Raw genomic sequence first — 27955 nt, forward strand, 5'->3', positions numbered from 1 at the left:
CCAGGATAAAATGTAGGTATCTGATTTGCAGCCCCCCTGAATTGTAATGGGATTGTACCTGGTCCAGTTATTAGAATTTTTGTTTCAGGTTGAGGTACATACTAAAGGCCGTAATCTCTGAGCTTCATAAATGAGTGCTTCCAGTCTTTTGATTTTAGCAAGCAATATTGTGTTATCTGATTATTTCATTGAGTAGGTACGTCGATACAACTCCCTGGTGACGTTAAGTCTTGGGCTATTAAGTGTAAGGACAGCAGTTTGAAACCACCAGCTGCTTTGAGGGAGAAAAATTGAACTTTTTACTTCCATAAAGATTTGCAGTCTAAGAAACACCCATGAGGGTAGTTCTACCCTGTTCTATAGGGTTGTTATGAGTTTGCATTGACTAGATTGCAGTCAGTTTGTTTGTTTAGTCAAGGGATAAAGCCAAGTAGGATTTATGAATTTTGAGATTATCACAATATATAAAACTAAAAATTCCTAACCTAGTGCCATTGAGTCTATTCTGATTCATGAGGCAAACTCACAATGCTGACTCCTAGTGACCTCTTCTTAGACTGTAATTGCTCATGGGAGTAGAAAGCCCAGTATTTCTTATGCGGAGCTGCTGGTGGTTTCGAACTGGCAACTATGCGGATCGCAGCCTAGTACATAACCCACCACATCACCAGGTAACCTATATAACATGAGTGTTGTATAGCTGTTATTTAAAGCCATGAGATTGGATGAGATCAGTTCTATTTGGAAGCTGACTAGAGGACTATAATCTGATCGAGCCCTAGGGTTGGAGATGGTGGTCGTGAGCCAACTAGCAAAGTAAGCTGACAAGGAAAGAAACGAGATTGTAGTGCTTGAAAGCAAGTGGGAGTTCTGTTCAAAGGAACAGCAGTGATCAGAACTTTTAAGCGCTGCTAGAAAGGTCATGTAATATGAGAAACAACAGTATGCCCACTGAATTTAGCAACATGAAGGTCACTGGTGACCTAATAGTTTCAGTGCAATGGAAATGAAATCATTCAAAGTATATTAAAAAATAATGGAAGATGGGACTTGGAAGACTGAATGTAGAAGTTTCTGTAATTCCCCATGGCTTTACTATATAGGAAATTAAGTGGTGTTACAGGAATGTGTATGGAGACTGGTGGCACAATTGGTTAAGTATTGGGCTGCTAACGTAAGGTTGGTTGTTCAGACCCAGCTATACCCTTAATTGAAAGATTGAGACCATTTACTCCATAAAGATTTACAACAATGTTTCTCAGCGTGGGTGATACTGCCCCCTAGCGGGTGCTGGAGCAATCCTGGGGGGGAAGGGGGCCTGCAAATAAGGTACCTACATTTTATCCTGGATTATGAGCTATAGTACAAAGAAGCGGAAACTATGCATTTGAAATTGAACATTGGTTGAAGAAGACTGATGGGAAGAACTATTGAATTGCGGTGCTGGAGAAGCATATTGAAAGTACTGTGGACTGCCGAAAGGACGGACCGTCCTGTTTTGGAAGAGGGAAGGCCAGAGTGCTAGAGGCAAGGATGGAGAGAATGTCTTCATACATACTTTGGAAATGTTGTCCGGAGGGACCAGTCCCTTGAGAAAGGATAGCATGTTTGGTAAAATAGAGGGCCAGCAAAGGGGAGGAAGGCCCTCAAGGAAGGATGGATTGTGACTCCATGGCTGTAGCAATGGACTCGGGCATAAGAAATCACTGTGAGGATGCAGAGGATGGGCAGCGTTTCCTTCTGTTGTGCATAAGGTCGCTGTGGGTTGGAGCCGACTGCATGGCACCTCACAAGTTTCTCCTTACTAAACACTGTAATTTTTTTTCCCCTGTAAAGAGGTGGTAGGTCAAATAAAATTCGGAACCTATGATTTACAAGGGGATTCCACTCTCCCAAAATGGAATCTTTTTTTCGAAGTTATGTATTGTGGGGTGCCAGCCCCCACAACCAAATGGGCTCAAGTGGGCAGTTGTATAATTGAAGGGTAATTAAAGAGACATTGGATAAGTTAAAGCCTGCAAGGGCTCACCTAGGCCATGACTTCAGGAGCTTGGTCCATTCAGAGAGTCATTATATTTCCAACAACAGCTTATATATTCTTGGAGTTTGCAAGCCCCCATAATTACAGGTAACCATCTACCTAACAAAGTGGGCTGTACCCAAACCCTAAAGGCCCCTGAGTTATTGGAAGAGTAACTTAACAGTGCTGGGGCAGGTACAGGGAAGTAACTGTCTCCGGCCAGAGAGTCATCGAGCCAAGCGTTTGTAAGAAATAACTTTAAGGTAACACCATTATGGGAGGATATAGTGGGGAACAATATTAATTATGAGAATATGATTGAGACTCATCTCTAACTCCCAAGGGTGAAGGCCTCCCTCCACCCCAGAGACCCAGTCTGCCAGGCTTCTTAAGATAAGGGAATAAAGGATTCATCCTTAGACACTCTCATCCCCTTCTGTTTCCCACAATGTATTTCAAATTTTTTTAACAAAATAACCTTATCACCTTCAGAGTATTCTCCATTACACTTAATATACTTATTAAGTCTGCAATTCCATTCTTGGAAACATTTTCCAAACTCATCTGTTTGGATGGCTGACAGCACCTCCCTCTTTTTTTTCTTCACCTCTTCTATGTCGTCAAATCACTGTCCTTTCATGTTCCTCTGCATTCAGGGGAACATGTACCAGTGTACATGCTTTGGTTTAGCCAGATTTGTAAGGTAGAAATGGGATCATGAATATTAGGGTGTGGGGGTGGAGAGGAAGCATTAAAGGAGGAAAGTTGTATGTTTTATTGGTGCTATACTGCATTCTGACTGGCTGGTCTCCTCCCCATGACCCTCTATAAGGAGTTGTCCAATTGCTTACAGATGGCCTTTGGGTCTCTACTCCGCGACTCATTCACAATGATAAGATTTTTTTGTTCTTCGATGCCTGATACCTGATTCTGTCGACACTTCATGATCACACAGGCTGGTGTGCTTCTTCCATATGGGCTTTGTTGCTTCTCCGCTAGATGACCGCTTGTTTATCTTCAAGCCTCTAAGATTCCAGATGCTATATATCTTTTGATAGCCATACACTATCAGCTTTCCTCACCACATTTACTTATGCACCTACTTTGTCTTCAGCGATCATGTTGGGAAGGTGAGAATCATGGAATGCCAGGTTATTAGAACAAAGTGTTGTGTTGAGGGAGTACTTGAGAGGCCCAATGTCCATTTGCTACCTTAATACTAAACCTATAAATATATGTACAGAGACCTGTTTCCTCATTGTCTCATATATATATATATTTACATATGTACCTACCTGTATTTAGACCTCTATAAATGCCCTTTGGAGGGCTGTCCTCTTTCACTGACCATCTATTTTATCAACATAATGTTCTTTTCAAGGACTAGGTACTCCCACGTACATGTCCAAAGTACATGAGATGAAGTCTTGCCATCCTTGCTGCTTGTACTTGGTGGTTATGAATTTAAACTAAGTCTGGTTGAGTTTGTTACTCACTTACTTTACGCTACATGGGTGTAGGTTAGGAGTAGGTAGGCAGTATTTGCTTGACAAGCATTTGTGAGGGTGCAGTGGGAAGAATGAAGCGATTTTTGGATGTATATAAGGTAATTACAAACAAGGAGTCACAGACTAACTCTGAACTAGAGAAAGAGGAAACTGAGAATGCTATGTTAAATTAAAAAGATAAAAAAGCTATTTGCAGGTCTCTTCTGTATATTTAATTTGTTAAAGTAAATAGATTTCATGACCCCATTTGAAACTTAATTAATTTTTTAAATCAATCCTTTTGCCTTACCATTTCTTTGGAATTTTATTCTATGTAAACTTGGAGAAAAAATATTTTGGATATAGCAAGTGCTACCATTAGCGATTATGGTTTTTCTTAAAGGAGGGATTTTAAAGGATTAAACATTAGAAGCTTCCCTCAGCTGTAGAAACTATGTTTAAATGTGTCCTCTTCTTTTACTTATGTCAGACTTTAAAATCAAGTTGTTAACATCCTGGTAAGTTAAGGTGGCCAGACGTCCCACTTTTTAACAATTTTTCCCGCGTCTGACGGCGTTTTAAAGTCCTGATTTTTGGAAAGAACTCAAGACGAGCTAGGGCATACAGTTTTCGGCTGCCATGTGGCTATTGCGCCAGGCTATGAGTTTGATCAATGGTGTCCCGCTTTACCAATGTTAAAATCTGGTCACCTTGTAGTAAGTCAGGCAGAGTTATGAATGTGGCTGTATAATTAAACATATGGAAAAATTTAACTTTTCTTTACCCTCTTTTGAATATTACAGATGACCATGGATGAAAAATATGTAAACAGCATTTGGGACCTTCTGAAAAATGCAATTCAAGAAATTCAGCGTAAGAATAACAGTGGTCTTAGTTTTGAAGAGCTCTATAGAAATGCATATACTATGGTTTTGCATAAACATGGAGAAAAGCTCTACACTGGACTAAGAGAAGTTGTTACCGAACATCTCATAAATAAGGTATCCACTTTTAAAGGGTTGCTTACTAATAATATGGACTGTAAAGAATCCTCTGTAATCATATTTTACTTTGAGTAGAAGTAGTATTTTTAAAGAGTCCAAGGAGCCTATAGAAATAATTATGAAATCTCAGTCAGAACTTAACAATTGGGTAAATTAGAATTTAAAATTGACAGAAGATGCTTATGATCTATGGTAAAATATATTCTCTAACAATAATTAAGGAAGCAAACATTTTCAGTAACTTTGAAAATATTTCTTAATAAGTTAAGTACCTATAATTATTTTTTATATCAAATGCTTTTGTAGTCGACGTTAGCTTCCTCTCTTTGCTCTGTATATTGAGAAATGGAACTACATTGTTTAAAAAACATTCTCATAGACTTTTCATTGAAATTGACCGTACTCATTTTAATATAGTAAACGTGAATTTTTTTAAAAGATAATTTAGTGATGTACTGTTAAAAGTATAAAATGATTGCTTGAAAAAATATATTTGCACTATAAAACACAAGTGTTTTCACTGTGCAAATTCTTCCACTGCTAGTATTATTAAAAGAATGAAATAACTTTACTATATTGCCTTGTTTTAAGATTGCCAGAGAAAACATAAAATACCACAGATTCATAAAGACCTCTCATCATTTTTGTGTGGTATTAAGGTATCCATTTTAAAAGTTGTTAATTTGGAAAAATAAAAGCTGCATGAAAGTGAACTCTGTTTTCCCTTCACCTAGTTTCAACGGTTAACATTTTGTCACATTTTTGCCAATCTTCCTATTGTTAATTACTATGTTTTGTACTCTTATCACTGAACCATGAAAGAGTAAGTTTTAGATTTCATTTACCCTAAATACCCTGACCAAAAATTAGTCACCTTAACCTTAATGAATACTGGGGCCCAAATGACCCATATTCAAATTATACCAATAGATACTTTTTATTTCTTTCTGAGCCAGGATTTAGTCCCGGGTCACATACTCAGTTCCTTAGTCTTTGTTTGTCTTTCTGCGCATTGACACTTTTTTGAAGAGCATAGGTCAGTTGTTTGTAGATTGCCCCTCAGTTTTTGGTTTGTCTGATTGTTTCCTCATGACTAGTTTCAGGTTATGCATTTTTGGCAGGAATAATACATAAGTGATGTTGTGTCCTCAGTGCATCACATCAGGAGGCACATGATGTCAGTTTGTCCCATTATTGGTGATGTTAACTTTGATCACTTGGTGTCCGCCAGATTTCTTCACTGTGAAGGTACCTTTTTTCCCTTTGTCATTCATAAGTAATCTGTTCAGATATAATTTTGAGACTGTTTGAATATCCTGTTCCCAAAACAAATTTTATGTGATGGTTTAGCACCCACTGATGGTTCCTGCATGAATCATTGTTCTTATAGTGGTTGGAAAATGGCAGTTTTTCTATTTCTATGGTTCCTTTTATAATTCCTTTCTCTTAAATGGGATAACATGAACAGATAGCTGGGACTAATTAAGTAAGGTGATTGTGTTCATCCTTCAATCAGTCGGTTTTGATTAAGGGCTTATTATGTACAACTTTTCATGAAAACATACTAGATGCAAAAGAGTGATAGTAAGCTATTCTGAGACTAGGTTTCCTTTTGATATGAGAGATGACAAACACATTATGTAACAGTGTGAGGAGGTGTATCATTAAATTGCAAATGATTTTTCCAGGCAATAGATTGCTTAGGAATTCAAATATAGGAGAGTTAAGGTTTCTTGAGAAAATATCAAATGAAACTGAGTCTGTAAAGGTTTAGGATGTAAGTGAACACTGAAAGGCATGCCAAGACAGCAGATGTCATGTGACGTTCAGACATAAACTGGGCGCACAAGTGGCGAGTGCAGTGATTGACATAATTTTAGGGATTAGTGGACTGTAGCCATGAACAGATGTGCTAGGAAGAGACTGTAGAAAAATTTGAATGCCAGGTTAAAGAATTTAGACTTGCTTGTGTTGAGCTCTTTGATGCTTATAAGTAGATGATATGCCACAGGATATTTGAAGAAGATAAAACGAGACTAAATGCAGAACCAGTGAAAATGCTTACTAGAAACAGAAGACCTAGAATAATCTGATAGAGTGATAAACTTGAAATGACTAGAGTCAGAATTCTGAAATAAAACTAAATTGTAATGAAACTCTTACTTATAATGGGTAGAGGTGACACTTTATTTTAGATCATAATGGAAATTTTTATAGTTGTTACTTAAGCACCGTAGAAATAAATTTATATGAGAAGAAATTTGAGTGTGAGAAAGTAAGAAAACGCTCAAGTGGAAATACCAAGTTTAGAGATACAGGGAGGATAAGTAAAAAAATTGCTATAAAATCATAAACATTAAAGTGAAACACAAAAATAGGAGGTTGTTTCTCAATGTGCCCTCCACCTAGGTCTGTTAACTTTTGAAGTTGGTAGTGTTGCCATCACTCAAATTCTGTGCTCATGGATAAACACCATTTCAATGATGCCCTTCGCCTTTCAGGGACTTAAATCATGTTCCTTTGAAAGTACGCTTTGAGTAAGGTTTCCCAGTGAAATTCCCAGAGCACAGCCCATGACACCCTCAAAGAAAGAACAGGTAGGTTGTCTTGACTGGGGGATAAAACACATCCCTGGGAGCATCTTTGTCTGGTCTTTTTCCGACCAGTGCTCTTTTCATTTTTCTTAAATCTTCGTCATGAGCACTGTCAATGTCCTGTTTCCTTGGAGAAAGTCTTTTGAGATTACCCTTTGGAATCCTATAAATAATTGCTGTACCTTCTGACCTGATCTCTCTGCCTTGAATTTATTTGGGAGCCCCTGTATTGACTGGATCTTTTCTCTAAATTGGATTGGTAAACCTAGGACTTGCTCCTGGTAAGGAGTTCTGCAAAATTACCTTCATTAACCTCCTCTTGTGTACAAGATTGGTGGAAAGATCAGCTTTTTTGAAATGGCTGATCTTCATGCAACCTTTTGGCACCCATTGAACCAAGATGCTTGATTTAAACAGAAAATGCCAAACCGTGTACTAGTCCACATTTTAATTGTGGCAATTTTATTGTCTTTCTCCACCAGTGTTTAGACTTCACTCCATTTGTTGCAGTGACGACTCTCCCTTTATTGGCTTCTCTTCGTGGCTCGTTTTATGGGTGGCAGATTTCCTGTATGCTTCTTGCAAAATTGCAATGGTTTGGTTAGATTGGCTTTGTTAAAACGTGGATGGTAACTACACAAAATGCTTTTGAAGGCACTCTAATGAGACTAAAATGAGTATTTTGCTGAGAGAATTTGGCTGCAGTGATCCCTTTATACCAGAGGTCTGTTTAAAGATACTTTGTTTGGAATAAATCCATGCATTTATGAACTGGAACCCTTTTACAGCAGCACTTTTGGACTTTCTCTTTTACAACTTGGACAGGAGTCCAGAAATAGAGGTAGAGATTTACTATTTGACAAGCATGTATTGAAGTGTAAGTTTGAGAGTTGAGAAAACAAGCTAAGAGCTGAATTTTCAGAAGCAAGCTATGATAAGTAGGTGAGGACAGTAAATAAGATTAGGGAATTTGGTAACTAAAGGAGTGCAGAATCTACTGAAGGAGGGTCTATTGAAGCAATTGAAGTTTTGAGAATGAGAGTATGACATTGAGAATAATGGTGAAGCTGTAAGGGTGTAAGAAGGGATATTCTCATTTGTCAGAGGTTCTAGGTACATATACTGCTTAGATTACGGAGCCCCGGTGGTACTATGGGATAAGCACTGAGGTAAGTAATGACAAGGTCACTGGAATTCCAGTCAGGAAGTGATTAGACTTGCCTGCTCCCTTAAAGATTTAGAGTCTTGAGGGCAGTGGGTTTGGGTTTGATATTAGTAGGTTATGGAAAACTTCTATTCCAGTTGATTATGTTAGAGAAGTTAAATATACAAGGATCCTTCAAGAAAGTGTGGGAGAATTGGAATGAAAAGATAATGGAGGTTTCCTTGAACTTTAGATGATTTCCTTTGTATATGCTAAACTCTTATTTTATGTCTCTTTCACAATGATGTCTGAAAGTGTACTTTAATCTTATTTTTTTCTGTCATCAACATTTGACCAGTTTAGTTATTATCTGACTAGGCTGAAATATACCAATTTTTGAAAGTTTAATGATTGATGTAGTTATTTATTCAATTGAATTAATATTTGAGACCTCTGCTGGTATTTTGTTTTCGTTTTTTTTTTAATGTGTTTTCCACTTACTTTCATTTGAAATCCTGGGGTTAAAAATTAGTAACCACACGAATCCAGTACTGCTGTATGAAGGAAGCACTGCCAAGAAAGATGAACTGATAGGCAGTACCATCATAGAGTAGCTCAGAATATTTGACCTGTGATGTAAAATACAACATCTTTATTTATTCTACCAAGTGGAATTGGGTTGTTACTGATGTATTGTGCAAAAGTGGAGTCTGCATGAAAATGGATACCTGCTGTCTCTGTGTTGCAGCTTTTGATGGAAATTCTTAAACGCACAGGATACATCCCTTATTGGACTTACAAAAATTTTATTATTTGCTCTAGCCATCAGGATTTTTTGTTATTGTTCTTTGTGTTCTGTGTTCTTTTGACAGTTAGTTGGATTGTCCAACTAACAGCACTTGCCTTTGAAAAAGTGACGTACTCTAACACTGTAATGCACCTTCTAGTGCTGTGGCACGGCTAGCCAGGACCCGACAGCAGTCCACTTGGAAGAACGCAAAGGAGTACAGCTTTACATGAAAGTAGGGTTGGTTGATTATAAGGAAGTTCGTAATTTCCCAACACCACAAAGCAGAACCTTAGGGTATGGTGTGGCCTTTGGGCTTTGCCATAAAAATCATTTTTCATGTTAGTGAAGATGAAAATGTTTTAGGGATTGCTCTTTGTTTTTCTAGAGGGACCATTGTCATGAAGTGGGCTTAGGTATTGGGCTGCTGTCTGGAAGGTTGGTGGTTTGAGTCCATCAGTTTCTTGCTGGGAGAAAGAGGAAGTAGTTTGCTTTTGTAAAGATTTATAGCCCTGGAAACGTGGAGCACTTCTGCTCTGTCCTTGTAGGTTTGCTAGGAAGATATAAATCACTTGATTGTTGTGTGTGCGTGTGCGTGCGCGTGCGCTCGCGCGCGCGCTCGCACACAGGTAATGAACTTGATCCATATCATTGCTAAATAAGATAAATGTTCCCTAGTAATTATTTAGAAAGTTTCCATTTTTCTCTTTAAGCCCCTAAAGGTTCCTTATAAGGCTTTTCACTACAGAATTCCGCATTCAAGAGCATTTGTTACTTGCCCAGCTTTAAATTAGTGCAAAGAATATTTTGGTAAAAATTGAACACATCTGATCTTTGCACTTGTGGAATAAAAGTAAAAAAGCAAACATGCTTAGTTATAAAGTGTAATGAAGAAACAATATGAATGAATTATGGAATGGTGTCTGCTTAGCTCTTAATAAAGTGGTTAAGGAAAAAAAGTAACATGGTGCAATGATACAATCAGGGCAGGTACGTTAAGGAAACGGTGACCTCTAAATGGGTTGAAGATGGAGAAGACACCGAAGAGTGGTTTCTGGAGCATTTCACACAGAGGTGAGGGCTATCCACACATCCCTCACACCTTGCAGTTTTGGTTGCAGGCCACTGTAAAGCTAGTATAGCAGTCAAGGGAGTCAGAGTGCTCTTGGTTTCCTGTTATGTGTGTACTCGGCTCACTGGCAGCGAGTTTGTTTTAGTAGTCTTATTAACTGGGCAGTAGCATTTGGAATACTCTGAGAATTACCAAAATGAGTCAGTGACATGAAGTGAGCATGCACGGTTGGAAAAATTGTGCTGATAAACTTGCTTGTTGCACAATTGCCACAAACATTCAGTCTGCTAGGCACAGTGAACGAGGTGTACTTTTGTAACGTTTATTCTGTGAAGGACCAAGTAGTCGTTCACTTCAGTTTTGTGAGTCATAGTCTGGTGCAGCTCCTCACCTGTCCTCTTGGTGCACAAAAGGATACGCTCATGACCATGTGCATGTGGCTAAGGGCCTTTAAAACTATCAAAATGGCAGTCGGCGGTAGTTTGCCAGTTTCTAGTATAGAGAAATTGGGATGGGAGTAGGGGAGTCTGTAATGAATGGGGTGTTGAGAGTGGGCAGTGGACAGGAGGAAGCAGGTAAGACTGAAGAGAGAGAAGTCATTTCATGAAACTATGACCTAAGGGCTTTAGAGTTAGTTGAAGATATGTTAGGAAGCCCTTTATGGATTTTAAGCAAGAAAATGCAGTGGTCTGATAATAGAGTTTCTAAACTATTACTCTGGTTATTGTGTGAAGAAGTTAGAGAGCTTAAGAATTCAGATAAGGAGACCAGGGAATTTCAATTCAGTAATTAAGTTGCAAATTCAGAAATAGTGATAATCAGCCTGTCACTCACTGGTGGACAGATTAAGGGTGGAGTTAGTTACCTCTTAATTTTTTGTATTAGATTTCTACCTAAGATTCAAATTTGACAGTCTCTAAACTCACAGTACTAAAATAAAAGGCTTGCATATTCCTGCTCAGGGGAGGAGTTGAATAATAAATTAATTAAAATATCTTGAATAGGGAGAATACTGGGAAAAAAGTAGAACTGAGTTGCAGGACTGATTTTGTCACTGACAATCTTGTACAAATTAGACAATCATAGCACAAGTTAGCCAACCATTTGGGTGTCAGTTTGTCGTACTGTCAGTGATTTGTGTGTTGCTGTGTTGCCGGAGGCTATGTCACTGGTATTTCAAATGCCAGCAGGGTCATCCTGAGAGAACAGCTTTTAATACAGCTTCCAGACTCAGTGAAGAAGAACTTGGCTCTCCACTTCAGAGGAAAGAGTTGCTGAAAACCTTACCCAGAGCTTCCAGAAACGGTTGGCTATTGAAAGCCTAATGAATGGAAGCAGAAGCTTATTGGAGGTAGCGTAGCAGGAGAGACTCCGAGGGCCAGAAGGCACTCAAAATGGAAGTAAGGAGAAGCCGATTTCTCCCTCAGAGTGGAGTTGACCATGAGTTGGATAAAGCCTATGGGAGTGGAGCCGTGGATCTTACTTTGCTGATTCAAGGTAGGAGAAACAGCTGTAAAATAATGCTCATGATTGGAACTTGATGTGTGCAAAGTATGACCCCAGGAAAATTAGAAGTGGTCAAAAATGAAACATAAAGATCAATAATCCTAGGTGGTAGTAAACTGAAATGGACTCTAGTAATGGTCATTTTAAATGGGAAGACCTTTTGATTTTCTATGCTGGGAATAACATGAGAAATGGCGTAGCATTCATTGTTAAAAAGGACATTGCCAGATCAATCTTGAAATGCAATGCTGTCCGTATAGTGTTATATTTATCTGCCTTCAAGGAAATCCAATCTAAGAACTGTTCTATTCACATTAACACCAACCACAAAAGCTAGTGATGAAGAAATTGAAAAATTCTACCAATGACTTCAGTCAGAAATCGATCAAGCATGCAGTAGTCAAAGATGCATTATTGGCGATTGGAATGTAACAGTTGGAAACAAACGAGGAAGGAGTCTTAGTGGGAAAATAGGGTTTTGAAGCTAGATACAAAGTTGGAGATAGCATGAAAAAAGTTTTCAAGACCAACTACTTGGTCATAGCAAATACCTTTCTCCAACAACACAAAAGGCAATGTGGGCTTACATATGGACTTCTCCAGGTGGAATACACGGAAATCAAATGGACTAACTGTGAAAAGAGATGCTGGAGAAATCAGCAGCTTAAACCAGGCCAGTGGAACAGACCATCAGTTGCTCCAATGTAAGTTCAGGTTGAAGCCGAAGAAAATGAAAACAAGTTGATGAGAGCCAGACTGACTGAGTGTATCCCACCTTAATTTCGAGACACCTCAAGAACAGATTTTTTTTCTGTTCCAAAATGTATTTTCATTAGCTAGAAAATGAACCAATGCATCTCAGATACCCGAGATGGCTCTGGGTATCTGGGGAGTGTGATGACACTAGGGCAGGGTCCTAGCACAGGAGGACTAGGGGCTAGGAGGCTTTACATCCAAGCAGAGGCTGGGCAGTGGTTTCCTGCTTAGGAATTCCACCAGCAGACTGGTGCAGGTTCAAACCAAATCCATGTTAAAGAAGGAAAGCAGACAATTCGTTAGAAGCCAAGACATAGTCCTTGCTGATTTTACATTGCGTCCTCCAGGCGGAAGCTGTTCTTTGGACCGATGTCCCATGGACTGGTCTAGCCTGGTGGGACAGAGAGGGACCATTAGGGTGAGGGTGGGGGGATGATGGAGAGCAGTGTGAAATCCCAGCCCTGCAGGCCTCCTGTATCATCTGGCATGCCACTTCATGAAGTCTTCAGCTTTATTCCAGAAGCCCTCCTTGCCCCACAAATGATGTTCTGCAGCTTCAATATTCAGTGGATCATCCGACATTCAAAAGATCAGTAAATAAGGAGTTTAATCTTCAAACAATATCCTTCAGCGTCCTTGTGGGACCCCAACTAGTGCCGTCAGTTGAATGTTCTCAGTAAACTAGAGGTTCCCTGTTTCCTCCAGTTCCTAGGTGCTTCCGCGCCCCCCCCCCCGCCCCCACTACCGTGATCCGAATTCTACCTTGCAAGTCTGGATAGAGCAGAGGATGTACACTGGTGCAGATGGGAGCTGGAGGCACAGGGAATCCGGGGCACATGATACCTTCAGGACCAGGGGTGTGAGGGGCGATACTGGGAGGGTAGAGGGTGAGTGGGTTGGAAAGAGGGAACCGATTACAAGGATCTACATGTGACCTCCTCCCTGGGGGACGGACAACAGAAAAGGGGGTGAAGGGAGACGCCGGATATGGCAAGATAGGACAAAATAATAATTTATAAATTATCAAGGACTCATGAGGGAGGGGTGAGCGGGGAGGGAGGGGAAAAAAGAGGACCGGATGCCAGGGGTTTAAGTGGAGAGCAAATGCTTTGAAAATTATGAGGAAAAGAATGTACAGATGTGCTTTGTACAATTGATGTATGTGTATGTATGGATTGTGATAAGAGTTGTATGACTCCCTAATAAAATGTTAAAAAATATGCAAAAAATCATTTTATTAGGGGCTCATACAACTCTTACCACAATCCATACATGCATCAATTGTGTAAAGCACATTTGTTCATTCATTGCCCTCATCCTCAAAACATTTGCTCTCCACCTAAGCCCCTGACATCAGCTCATTTTCCCCTCCCTCCCCGATCCCCCCTCCTTCATGATCCCTTGATAATTTATAAATTACTATTTTGTCATATCTTGTGCTGCCGACATCTCCCTTGACCCACTTTTCTGTTGTCTGTCCCCCAGGAAGGAGGTCACATTGTAGATCCTTGTAATTGGTTCCCCTTTTCCAACCTACCCTCTCTGCACCCTCCCAGTATCGCCACTCTCACCACTGGTCCTGAAGGGATCATCCGTCCTGGATTCCCTGTGTTTTCAGTTCCTATCAGTACCAGTATACATCCTCTGGTCTAGCCAGATTTGTAGGGTAGAATTGTGATCATGATAGTGGGGTGGGAGTGGAGAAAGCCATGGTATTTTCAATAGCCTCATATATATGTGAAAGTTGGACATTGAATGAAGACCAAAGAAGAATCTCCTCGTATGACTTAGGGTGCTGGAGAAGAATAGTGAAAGTACCATGGCCTGCTAAAAGACCAACCGATCTGCATTGGAAGAAGTAAGGCCAGAGTGCTCTGTATAGACAAGGATGGAGAGCATTCGCCTTACCTACTCTGGGCGTGTTGTTGGGAGAGACCAGTATTGGAGAAGGACAATCATGTTTAGTTGCACAGCTGCGAAAAAGAGAAAGGGTCTCTAGAAGATGGACTGACACAGTGCCTGCAGCAATGGGCTCAAGTATAGGAGCAGTTATCAGTATGGTGCAGTACTAGGCATTGTTTTGTTCTGTCGTACATTAGGTCGCTATGGGTTGGACCTGACTTGATGGCACCCAATAACTGAACAAATTATTAGAGCCCAGTTTATTTTTTTATAACATTAAATTGGAGTTGGCTGTTTTAGCTAGAAAATCACTACAATTTCATGCTAATAGAGACATGGTAGGTATTTGGATTTTACAATTTACCACTCTTAAATCTTGCACCATAATACACGTTTAGAATCAAAGCATCTGAACCTAATTGTTTCTTGAAGTGTGTATGGGGGGGGGGGGCGCTTTCCTTAGTTTCAATGTAGGAAGAACTTTTTCATTTTAGTCTTGTGATACTTAATGGGTTTCTTTGACCTATTTATGTATCATTTCCCATTCTCTATCAAATTATTACTCTCTGGTAATTGAACAGTATAGCAGCCCCACAAGTAATCCTGTAATAGCTAATTCTTATACTTGAAAATTTGTTTCTTCTTGGAATAAAAGCTTGTTTCCAAATAGCAAACAGTACATATTTTTAAATGTACTCTAAGAAGCATCTTGGTGTAGAAAAAAAACATTTGCTTCAGTAATTTTCAAAGTCTCTCTTTCAATCTTACTTAAATAAAATCTTTGATGGAATGGAGTGGGCCGACTTTGGCTCTCTTTTCGTTCCTAAAAATAACAGCTGGGGAGGGGGGAAAGGGACACGTGGGGGCTTGGGACCCTATTATGTGCCAGGCACTGGTTTAAGCATTTTTTATCTCTACAATCAGACGGATTTCTTCTTTGTGTATCTCATGTTCTTGGACTTAACATTGTTGGATTTCCATGCCTGTGATCCTGATTTACTGTAACCACTTTGTTTTACATGTAGTAAATTTAAGCCTTTATGGAGCCTATTCTCAATTTCTAAGTGAGTTTCTTGTTTGAGAAGTCAGATGACAACAAATAACATTCTTCAATTTAGTTTTATGTTTCACATACATGTGCTGAGAATTATTTCTCTGTAGTAACTTTTTCTAGTAACTATCCCCCTCCCCCCTCCCTATTTTTAGAAAGGAAAGGAGAAGAGGGAAAGTTTTAAGTAGTTGGTTTATGTGCTGTTTAGGATGTTTATGTTGGGGAGCTAATTGCCTATGGAAATGAATTTAGTTAACTTTGTGGTGAGTCTGGAATGTTTTATAAGCCAGTTATGTAAACAGATTTTTATAATAAAAGACTTTTTGTTTTGTTTCTTAGACATTCCTCACTAACTCCTTAATGGGCATATGTGAATGAGTGTAGAAAGATTTAAAAATACATACATTTATGAATAAAATAGGCTATAAATATAATCACAGTGAATGACAAATGGTACATTCCTAGAAATAACTCTTGAGAAAGATTAAGTTCAAAGCCCATACTTATTGGATCTTTTCTGTCTTTCAGGCAAACTCCCTTAACAAAACAAAACACCCAGCATCATTCCTACCAGCAAGCAGTTCACAAGTTTTTAGTAGGGTAACCAGATTTGAAGTGGAATTGTTCTACTTGAGAAATTAAGGGCCCAAGAGAAGAGTATGTCATTTTTGTATGAATTTTAAAGGATTATTCAGATTTTATCATAGCAAAAGATAATCCCAGTAGAGAAAATGGCATGAGAAGAAAAGGCAGGTGGGTGTGACCATCATCAGGCAGATCAGTGTATATGGCAACATGGGCTTCACATGAATGCATGGACTATGATAATGGTAAAATGTATTGGAATAGGTGTTGAGAAGTGGAGGAGTTGGGTTTTATTCTGGTCGTGGTTGTAGTCTTTGATGGTGGGAGCCACTAAAGGTTTTTAAGCTTCTAAACAGTGAGCATAGTGAAAAACATAGGTTAAAGGTGTCGCTTGAATGCTGTTTTCAGGGTTTAATTCTGCCATCTTGGGCTCTTTTTTCTAATTGGAGAAAATTGATGGAAGAAACTGAGGACCGAAGGCGACATTCTATCAAATTAACTTTTGTAGTTTCTGGAATGGATAGTAGACAGAATGGGGTGGGAGTGGGGGGTGAGCCGTGTGTGCAGTTCGTTTTTATGACTATGATTTGGGATCTACTTGACTATGAACAGGTCATCCCAAAAGCAATCGAGATTATGTTGAGTAAAGGAGTAGTGGGATGTGCAGGACATAAGGACTGGAATACTGCATATAATTGTGTATAAGCCAAGGTTTTTAGCATATTTTTCATGATTTTTTGTGGTAAAATTAGGTGCCTTAGCTGATAGGTCAGCTTCTACTCAAGTGTATATGGTAACTTGCAATTTGCAAGATTTGGAAGAAAGATGTCTCCGGTTAGGGAGCATAACAGGTTTGAAGAAAGTGTTTCTGTTTAGCAGGTTCACCAGATTTAACTGCCTAAGCTGTGGAGTAGACTTTAAATACCGTGTGATGTTTTACTTGCTGGTGATGTTCTTTTTTGAATCACTAAACTTTTAAATTATCTTTGTGTCTCATACCATGAATGTAGTTAATACTCAAAATTGCCTATTGAAGTGAATCTCTGGGAGTGATAGCAGCAGGCCACGTGGTATGTCAGACACAAGTGGGGTCACCCTGGTTAACACGTTTGGGCAGCGATTCTAGTCTAAGAACAGACTAAGAAAAAGAAATCTGTGGTCCTTCTGAAGGATTAGCTGGCAAACTCTGAAGAGCAGCAGACCCTTTCAGATACAGTGCTGGAGGGTGAGTGCCTCTGTTTGCAAGACGATGAACATCTGACTGCAAAGTTGAGTCGACTTTAATGATGTGGACGAGTCAAGCTTTTGAGATCTAAATTTACTGACCAGATACACTCAACATGTGACCTAACAGCTGCAAACATCTATTAATAATTTGAACCTGGAATGTATGATGTATGAATCTAGGAAAATTGGAAGTCATCAAAAATTAAATGGAACTCAAAGATTGAAAGCCTAGACATTTGTGAACTGAAATGGACTGTTACTGGCCATCTGGGATTAGACAACCAAATAGTATACTGTGCATGGAATGACAATATCAAGAGGCATGGAATCACAATCATCAGGGGGAAAAAAAAGATGTAACTTGAAATGCACTATTGACTTTCACAGGATAACATCTATACTACCTATAAGGTAGACCAGTTAAAACACTTAATGAAATTATACCCAACCAGTAAAGCCAGAGATGATGAAATTAAAGCACCTAGTCTAAAATGGATTGAATTTGCAGTCAAGTTGCTTTTATTATTATTGGCAATGGGAACGAAGAAGTTAGAAACGGGAAAGAACAGTAATTAGAAAATAATGGCCTTGGTGATAGAAATGAAGCTAGAGATTACATGATAGAATTTTCCAACACACACCAATTACACACGCAGACCTCCCCAGATGGACAACTCAGGAATCTAATTACATCTGTGGGAAGAGACAAAGGAGAAGCTTTATATTATCAGCCAAAACAAGGCCAGGGACCAACTGTGGAGTTGCTCAGCCATTGCTCATATGCAAATTACAGTTGAAGCTGAAGAGAAAAGTAAAATACGTCCACAAAAAAAAACCAAAATATGTCTTGAGCATATCCCATCTGAGTTTAGAGAGCATATCAAGAAACTATTTGACACATAGAATATTTATGAACAAAGAACAGATGAATTGTGAGATGGCATCAAAAACATTACATATGAAGAAAGCAAAAGGTCATTAAAATGAAAGAGAAGACCAAAGTGGGTGTTAGAAGAGAGTCAAAAAACACTCTTGAAAACAGAATAGCTAAAGTAACAAGAAGAAATTAAGTAAAAAGGCTTGACAGAAAATTTTACTGGATAAATCGGAAGACAGTGAAGCGTTATAATGAAATATGCAAAAACTTTGAGTTAGAAAACCAAAGGAACATGTTTAGCATATCTCAATCTTAAAGAACTGAAGAAAGAAACCAAACCTTGATTTGCAGTATTAAAGACTTAATGGGCAAAATACTGATGTCTAAGTTGCACTGAATGCATTGGTAAAAACAAACAAGGCTTTGAGAATTGACAAAATGCTAATTGAAGTGTTTCTACCAACTGATGCAGGACTGTCAATGTCAAAGTGTGTGACGAATGTTCTGACTGGAACTGATTCATATTTTCGCCCATTCTAAAGAAGGATGACCCAGCACAATGTGGAAATGAGCCACCTTGTTGATAACTCACGCAGGTAAAATTTTGCTGAAGCTTATTTAAAGCAGTGGTTTGCAGGACATCGACAGGTAGCTGCATGAAATTCAAACTGGATACAGAAGGGAAAGGTGGAACAAGGGCTATCATTCAAAGTCAGATGGATCCTGATTGAAACCAGAGAATACTGGAAAGATGATTACATGTGTTTTTTGACTATGCAAAGGCATTCAACTGTGGATCATAAACCACTGATAACATTGTATAACCTGTATAGAGGCAGTCCTTTGGACAATACAAACATAGTTTAAATCAGGAAAGGAATGTATCAGGATAGTATATATTCACAATTATTCAATCTGTGTGCTGAAGTAATAACCCAAGAAGCTGGACTATTTGAAGAACTCAGCATCAGGAATGGAGAAAGGCTCATCAACAACTTGAGATAAACAGATGATACAACTTTGTTTGCAGAAAGTAAACAGAACTTGAAACACTTAAAGAAGATTGAAATTGTTAAAAGATTTTGTTTTATTAGGATCCATTATCAGCTCAATAAATCAAATACAGCAGACAAATCAAATAATGTATTGCATTGGGCAAATTGGCTGCACAAGACGCCATTAAATTTGTAAAGAGAATTTAAATTTTGTTGAGAAAAGGATATTATACAATTGTAGGTTGGCTATGAATTGTAATATATGAATTGCTGACTAACTGTGAATGATCGTTGGTCGCTGGGAAGCTATGGATGGCAGCGGGATTCCAAAGTCCACTCACAGGGTCCACACATGGATTAAGCCTCCAGTGACTCGTCTTAACCACAGATCGGCTATGTGAAGAGCCTTGCTATCATGCCGAGTACAGCATTTTGGTTGGTTGGTTTTATTCTGTACATGAAATCCAGGATCGATAGAACTATTGAGCAGTGACTGCATCAATGCTTTCATGAGCAGGGAAGGCGGTGGGGAGGTGAGGGTTGATGACAGTGGGTACAAGAAGGAAAAACATTCGGAGATTGTGGAGATGATTGTATGATTCTTACTAATCTGATTGAACTATTAAAATGTAGGCTATGTGAAAAATGTAGCTGTTGTTTTTTAAACTTTTTAAAAAATAAAGGACCCCCTCCCCTCAGAAAAATGTATTTCAAAGGACAGCGTTGAATCTGCAGCTCCTGGAGAGAGACATAATTGATCGGAGCACACAGGAGCAGATGAACAGGGAGGAAGAGAGAGTGGAGCACATCCTGGCCCACCAGGCCATGAATATGATGTTCCCGATTAGAGCAGCCAGTTGACAGAGAGGAACGCATGGCTGGCCCCACTATGAGGCATGATGTCCCTAACTGACCCATAGTGTTACAGGGGACAACACTGGAGACACAGAATGGGAATCGTGCCCGCTGATCGCGCACACTGAGGCAAAACACTAAGGGGGTGCAATAGAAGAGCAAGGGAACAAAGCGATGAGGTCCCCAGGGAATGCTGAAGGTGGACTTTGGGGCCAGGGTGTGGTGCCCCAACAGACTGGACTGGAAAACACTCCTAAAAGCCAACAAACAGTCGTTGAACTAACTACAAGCTTTTCTTTCTTGTGTTTTGTTTGTCATTGATTTGTTGTTGTTTTGTTGTATATTGTTACTTGGTTTTTCTGTCTTGTTTTTGTGCATGTTATTATCTCTGCAGGTCTGTCTAAATATGATAGGCTGGATGAACAATCTGGAGGAGAAAACAACGGGACTGACAGTTCTGGGGGGACATGGGAGAGGGGGAGGTGGGGGGAAAGGTAGTGGTGTTAACAAACCCAGAGACAATGGGAACAACAAGTGATCCAAATCACTGGTAAGGAGGGTGTGGGAGGCCTGGTAGGGCATGATCAAGGGTAATGTAACCAAGAGGAATTGCTGGAACCCTGGTGGGGACTGAGCATAATAGTGGGACAGGAGGAAAGTCAAAGGAAATAGAGGGAAAGAGCTGGGAGGCAAAGGGCATTTATGGAGGTGTAGATAAAGACATGTACATATGCAAATACATTTATATATGAAGATGAGGGAATAGATCTATGTGCATATATTTATAGGTTTAGTATTACGGTAGCAGATGGGCATTGGGCCTCCACTCAAGTACTCCCTCAATGCAAGAATACTTTGTTCTATTAAACTGGCATTCCATGATGCTCACCTTCCCAATATGCTCGCCAAAGACAAAGCGGGTGCATAAGCAAATGTGGCAAAGAAAGCTGATAGTGCCCGGCTATTAAAAGATGTAGCGTCTGGGGTCTTAAAAGCTTGAAGGTAAACAAGCAGCCATCTAGCTCAGAAGCAAAGCCCACATGGAAGAAGCACACAAACCTGTGCGATCACGAGGTGTCGAAGGAATCAGTTATCAGTCATCATCAGAACAAAAAAATCTTATCATAGTGAATGAGGACGGGAGTGCAGAGTGGAGACCCAAAGCACATTTGTAGGCCACTGGAGATCACCTTACAGAAGGGTCTTGGGGAGGAGACGAGCCAGTCAGGGTGTGATGTAGCAACGATGAAACATACAACTTTCCTTCTAGTTCCTAAATGCTTCCCCCTCCTACCCCTCCCATTATCCTCCCAGTTCTACCTTGCAAGTCTGGCTAGACCAGAGGATATGCACTGGTACAGATAGGAGCTGGAAGCACAGGGAATCCAGGGCAGATGGTCCCTTCAGCACCAGGGGTGTGGGTGGCGATACTGGGAGGGTGGGTTGGAAAGGGGAAACCAATTACAAGGATCTACATGTGACCTCCTCCTTAGGGGATGGACAACAGAAAAGTGGGTGAAGGGAGACGTCGGAAGGGCAAGATAGGACAAAATAATAATTTATAAATTATCAAGGGTTCATGAGGGAGGTGCGGAAGGAGGGCAAAAATGAGCTAATGCCAGGGGCTTAGGTGGAAGGCAAATAAATGTTTTGAGAATGATGAGGGCAATGAATATACAAATGTGCTTTATAGAATTTATGCATGTATGGATTGTGATGAGTTGTATGAGCCCCTAATAAAACGATTTAAAAAATAAAATAGTTTCACTTAAAGGACTAAGATGTACCTAACCCAAACGCCGGTATTTTCAGCTGCCTTGTAAGCATGTGCAACTGGAACAAGAATAAAGAAGACTTGGCCAAAAATTGATACATTGGAATCATAGTGCTAGTGACAAATGTTGTGAGTGCCATGGACTTCCAGAAGAGGAAACAAATCTGTCTTGGGGGAAGTACAGCCAGAGTGCATCTCTTGTTCCCCCATAGTACCTAGATAGCACCCTGCTTTGCTCATTGAGTGGATCAGTAAATATTTGAATTGCCTGTTTGGAGAGAAATGTACATATCCAGAATCTCATTTTTTTGAGTGTGTAAAGCAAAGAATTCTCTGCTAAGGGAACAATTTTGAAGTTTGAAATTGAAAGTAGCTTCTTTGAAATGTGATTACTCTGTTAGTAAAATTATCGATAGCAGGGTTTTTTAATTTGATATAATAAAATGTTTTGCCTGTGGTAGTCATTTCATTGTTAACGATACTGGTATATAAGGTTTATTTTAAAAGTTGGTGAGCAATAATGAGAATAACTGTCAATCAAGAAAATATCAGGACGATTTTAATCATTTAAGGATCACTAGTTGTTAGCAGTTGGAATCAATTCAAAGGCAGATTACCATATATACTCACATATAAGCCAACCCAAGTATAAGCAGAGGTACCTAATTATTACCTAGGAAACCAGCAAAACTGATTGACTTGCGTATAAGCCTAGGGTGGGAAATGCAGAAGTTATTGGTGAGTTTCAATAATAAAAACAAATTAAAATAAAATTACTAAAAATTGAGATAACAGTGGGGTAATGTATTAGAATATTTATTTTAAACAAAAAACAAATAAAAGGACAAGTCATTTAACTTTAGTAAACCACAGTAAGTGGAATATAGGTTCAACAAAAACAATAAGGTATCAATAATGATAGCTTAAGAGTGAGTACTATTCCCTGAGCTCAATCAGCAACCAAGCTAAAATGGAAAGAGTTAAAATCCTTCAAAACTGGATTCCTCATCATCATCAGTATCCCAATGCAGACCTTCAGCTGGTGTGAGGTCATCATAGACGCTGTCCTCACTGAGATCACTGTCATCACCATCACTGCTGTCATGTTCATACAAAGCGCAGTCTTCATTGCCATCCGTAGCATTACTAATACTACATTTCTGGAAGGCACATCGCACCATGTCTTCTGCAATGTCTTCCCATGCATCTCGAACCCACTTTGCATTAACTCTATGTCAGGCTTCATGAGATTTCTTCCTTTTGTTAGTCGGGCTTGACCAGATGACATCCATTCATGCCATGTCCTACGCACACGATCTTTAAAAGGCTTATTCAAAGATACACGTCATAAGATGGCTCTGATTAGTTAGGTGTGAGTAAACAAACATTCAAAGCCCTGCAGTGTCAGCGGAGCTTTGAATGAACAGTGGAGAAATGGCAATCACCCGCGAGATGGGGGTTGGGGGAGGCAGCAAGATTTCCTTTTTTTGTCCTGAAAAATCGGCTTATACATGAGTATATATGGTGGGTTTGGGTTAGGTTGTCATCATTTAAGGAGCCCAGGTGTCACTTGATTGGTGAGTTTCAGGCTGCTAGCCAAAATAGTGGTCCAAACCATCCAGCTGCTCCATGGAAGACAGATACAGGCAGTCTACTTTCGTAAAGATTTGCAGTCTTGGAATCCTGATAATGTACAATCAACTTGGTAGCAATGGTTTTTGTCATCAAGTTGAGGTTTACAATAGCTGTAAGACCTGACAGCTTCCTGATTGTACCAGAAATTCTTCAAAATACAAGGATTTTAAGGTTATATGTGTTAAGAGAGATGTCAGCATCTATTTTAAAATTTTACGTCAAATGCACAAATAATAGGATACTTCCTGAATTCAGAATTCCTTCGAGTATGAAGTGAATGACTCATTCATAAAATTTTCTGTTCTTTAAAAGAGAGGAAAGCAAGAATCAAGTGTAAAGTGAATTTGAAAAAATGTGGAATATAGTACACGAGTATAGGTGTTCTATACTAAAATTTCAAAACAAAAATTTTGTGGAGCTCTTGCTAAAATGCAGATTTAATAGCATACACTAAATGGCATTTACTGTGACGCACTATTCTATAAGCACTTTATATTAATTCATTTAATTCCAAAAACTTGAAGTAGCTATTGTTATTCATCTTTAATAAACGATAAAACTAATAATGTACAAATAAATAAGTAATTTGCTCACATTTTAAGGCCACACAGTTTAAGTGCTGGAGCTGAGAGTTGGATGGAGGCCAACGAGTTTTAGCAGTATCCGTACTCTGCACTATTCAGAATATAATATAACTGATAAGATTATCAAACCATTGCACTATGCATTTTTCCACGTTTGAAGCCAGGCATGCTAAGGGGGAGAGAGAGCGCTTTTGCCGCCTTGCCTCTCATCCTGTGTTACGTTTGGAGACACTCTTCCTACCCCCAAGTCTGGGCTCCCGTCCACACTCTCTTCGGTGAGGCGCCTCTTTCGTTACAGGCTTGTGCCAACTCAAATGTGTTGATGTAGAAAGTTATACTGGGAAACAGTCCTCAATTATTCTTTTAATGGAATTCCTTTGTAAAAAAGGATTTACATAATTGGTCAAATTTGCTAATAAACCCACAGGTCATGCATGAATGATGACAAGAATGTGAATAAGTTTAAATGTCAACGTGGAAACTTGGACTATACTATTGTGGATCAGAATAAACATTGCATATTAATTTCAGTATATGAAATAACCTAAATTTTAGAGGGTAGAATCAGAAAAGCATTTAGCAGTCATTCATCCCTTCCCAATTAAATCATATAAAACCAGGGGTTTAGGCATATCATTGGAGCTGGTGTAAAAGCCACTTAATTAAGTTACCTCCAGTCATAGGAAAGGTGTTAACTGATTTGCTGAAAGTCATAAATAGAAACAGCAATTTCTGTAAAAACGGTTTTGATTATTTTACCCTTTGTGTGAATCTCAAAATATAGAACCAATTTCTAAGGGTATACATGCTTCTTATAACTAATAGTACATATGTGGTACCTTTATTTTTTTATTTTTTAACATACACTCTTATCACAGTCCATACATACACATACATCAATTGTATAAAGCACATCCATACATTCCCTGCCCCAATCATTCTCAAAGCATTTGCTCTCCACTTAAGCCCTTTTCATCAGGTCCTCTTTTTTTTTTCCCCTCTCTCCCCTCCCTCATGTGCCCTTGGTAATTTATACATCGTTATTTTGTCATATCTTATCCTATCCGGAGTCTCCCTTACCCCCCTTCTCTGCTGTCCCTCTCCCAGGGAAGAGGTCACATGTGGATCCTTGTAATCAGTTCCCCCTTTCCAACCCACTCACCCTCCACTCTCCCATCATCACCCCTCACACCCTTGGTCCTGAAAGTATCATCCACCCTGGATTCCCTGTACCTCCAGCCCTCATATGTACAGCCTCTGCCCTATCCAGCCCTGCAAGGTAGAATTTGGATCATGGTAGTTGGGGGGAGGAAGCATCCAGGATCTGGGGGAAAGCTGTGTTCTTCATCGGTACTACCTCGCACCCTAATTAACCCATCTCCTCTCCTAAACCCCTCTATGAGGGGATCTCCATTGGCCGACACTTGGGCCTTGGGTCTCCACTGTGCACTTCCCCCTTCATTTAATATGGTATATATATATATACATACATACACACACCTATGTGGTACCTTTTAATGCTTTGTGTGTAAATACCATGCAATATTTTGTGTTTTGATAAGTGACATATATTTCAGTGTAAATTCTAAATGAATAAATTTAACACTGTAGAGATTTGGCTCTTATTTGGACTAAATTACCCACACTTTAAAATCTTTGGAAATTATTTAGAAGGAAACTCTTCATTTTTAATAACTCATAACATCATCTTTGGATTCTATTTTACCTCAAATCTTGAAATCTCGTGCATTGATCCTTTTTAGTTTCCATAGGCATTATTAATAACTTCTTTATAGTTCGTTTTAGCTGATGAATTTGGAAAGTGAAAATATTTCAATCCTGGAAAGTAATATATTAGCGGGCTTCTATGCAAATTGCTAATGTTCTTCAACTCCCTTCCAGTCAACTGGGACCTACTGGCTCTGCGGACACTTGTATCTGAAACGTAGGGCAAAGACACGGAGCCTTTAGCTTCCAGTCATGCTGGTCTTCCCACGTTAGTTCTACGTTCACCCCTTGCTCTCTTCCCTATGCCTTTGATTTCGTTGATTTGAGAATATGTTAAATGGATCTTGGACATGAACTTATCACCAAGGTTTTGCATATTACAGCATTGAAAAATAAAAGATTGCCTTTTTAAAAAATCTCAACTGAAATTTTAAAAAATTATAAAAAACTATACTCACAAATGAAGGAGATAGTATTGCAATTTAAATTGCTGCATAGTTCATAAGGTTGCTTTATTCAAATTGGTTAATAATTCTTTACTTATTTGGTATTTAAGTTGTTTTTAAGAATAAAGATCATGGGATTTTAGCTTATGTTGATCATAGTAATATTATGACATAATAAAACGGGACCCCAACTTGAGAATCACATTCTCTGAAAATTAAAAAAAAAAATCTATATAATAAAAATTAGCCTTTGCTTTCGACAGTTCCCTGAATTTTAACACATTTGCAATAATAGAACAGTTCCATACCCCAGAACACTTACTCTCTTAGACCTTTCTAGCTTCATCTCTAATCCCAAATTCTGGCAAACAGTGATCCGTCTCATCACAATAACTTGTTGTTTTAAAGAATATCGCATAAATGGAATCATACAGGGCATAATCTTTTGAGCCTAGCTTCTTTTCTTCAGCATAATTATTTTGAAGTTCATCCAAACAGATGTGCATATCAGTAGTTGATTCCTTTTTCTTGCTGAGGTGGTATTCTTTTATGTGAAGATACAACTATTTTCTTACCCATTTACTTGTTGAAACTCATTTGGATGATATACTTTTTTTTCAATTATAAATAGAGCTGCTGTGATTATTTTTGGAGGTTTTTTTTGTAACCTAAGTTTTCATTTCACTGTGTGTGTGTGTGAAGGTAAAGTATTGCTAGAAAATGATATAAATTTTATTCAACAGAAAGATTAAAATGGATGCTATTGCTTCTTGACATAACCTCCATCTAGGTCAGTACACTACTAATCTTGTTTCTCTAACCTTGAATGGAAGGATTCTGTACTCTTCAATGTAAGTATCACAAATGGCGGTTTTGGCATCCTTGTGGGACTCGACTTAAATGGTACTCCTTTGAAATGTTTCTTGAGTTTGGGGAAGAAAAGAAGTCGCAGGAGGAAAGAATGGGGATGGTGAGACTCTGGGCGTTCTTGCTACCCTCATCGTGGCAGCTGTGCTCTTGTGAAGGGGAATGTTCCCAGGCACAACTCTCTTGGCCTTTTCCTCCCCAGTGTAGTTTTCAGGTTTTTAAAAAATATCTTCATTATAAGACCTTGTGATCATCTTGTACTCTTTTTTAAAAAAACATTTTATTAGGGGCTCATACAACTCATCACAATCCATGCATATACATGCATCAGTTGTATAAAGCACATCCTTACATTCTTTGCCCTAATCACTCTCAGAGCATTTGCTCTCCACCTAAGCCCTCTGCATCAGGTCCTCTTCTTTTTCTTCCTCCCTCCCCGCTCCCCCCTCCCTCATGAGCCCTTGATAATCCACAGATTGTTATTTTGTCATATCTTGCCCTATCCGGAGTCTCCCTTCCCCCCTTCTCTGCGGTCCATCTCCCAGGGAGGAGGTCACATGTGGATCCTTGTAATCGGTTCCACCTTTCCAACCCACTCTCCCTCCACTCTGCCAGCATTGCCCCTCACACCCCTGGTCCTGAAGGTAGCGTCCACCCTGGATTCCCTGTGCCTATAGAAAATCTTACCAGGATTAACTCTTGGGAATCCTTAAAAGCACTAACTATAAGCTTCTGAACTGACCCTCCAGAAAGTCAACTTGTGAAATGCCTTGATTATCCCAAGAAACTGTTGACATGACCTTTGCTCTTGATTGGTCAGCCCACTGTTGCTCTGACTGGACAGCTCTTTTCTCTTGATGAGGCATTGTTGTGCTTTGCCTTCAGGATCTTTCTTGGTGAAGCCATACTTCATCTCCTGTTAACAATTCTTCCAAGAAATGATTTGTGATCTTGATCCTGCTTTTGCAAAATTTCCATTGAAAACTCTTGTCTTTAGCTGATCCGGGCACAACGGTGTTGGCACTCATTGAGTGGAGAGTTTACGCGACTTTAATTTCA

At 39.2% G+C, this 27955-nt stretch overlaps 1 protein-coding gene across 2 annotated transcripts in view; it reads left to right on the top strand.

The window, feature by feature from the left end:
* Nucleotides 1–27955, top strand: part of CUL3 (cullin 3) — a 112387-nt gene that overhangs the window by 18180 nt on the left and 66252 nt on the right. For both annotated transcript variants that reach the window (XM_075530390.1, XM_075530391.1), the window contains exon 2: nucleotides 4311–4508. In XM_075530390.1, coding sequence (XP_075386505.1) covers nucleotides 4311–4508 — 198 coding nt within the window. The remainder of the gene's footprint in view (nucleotides 1–4310; nucleotides 4509–27955) is intronic.

The sequence above is a fragment of the Tenrec ecaudatus genome, chromosome 13 (genome assembly GCF_050624435.1).
Source record: "Tenrec ecaudatus isolate mTenEca1 chromosome 13, mTenEca1.hap1, whole genome shotgun sequence".
Taxonomy (NCBI): domain Eukaryota; kingdom Metazoa; phylum Chordata; class Mammalia; order Afrosoricida; family Tenrecidae; genus Tenrec; species Tenrec ecaudatus.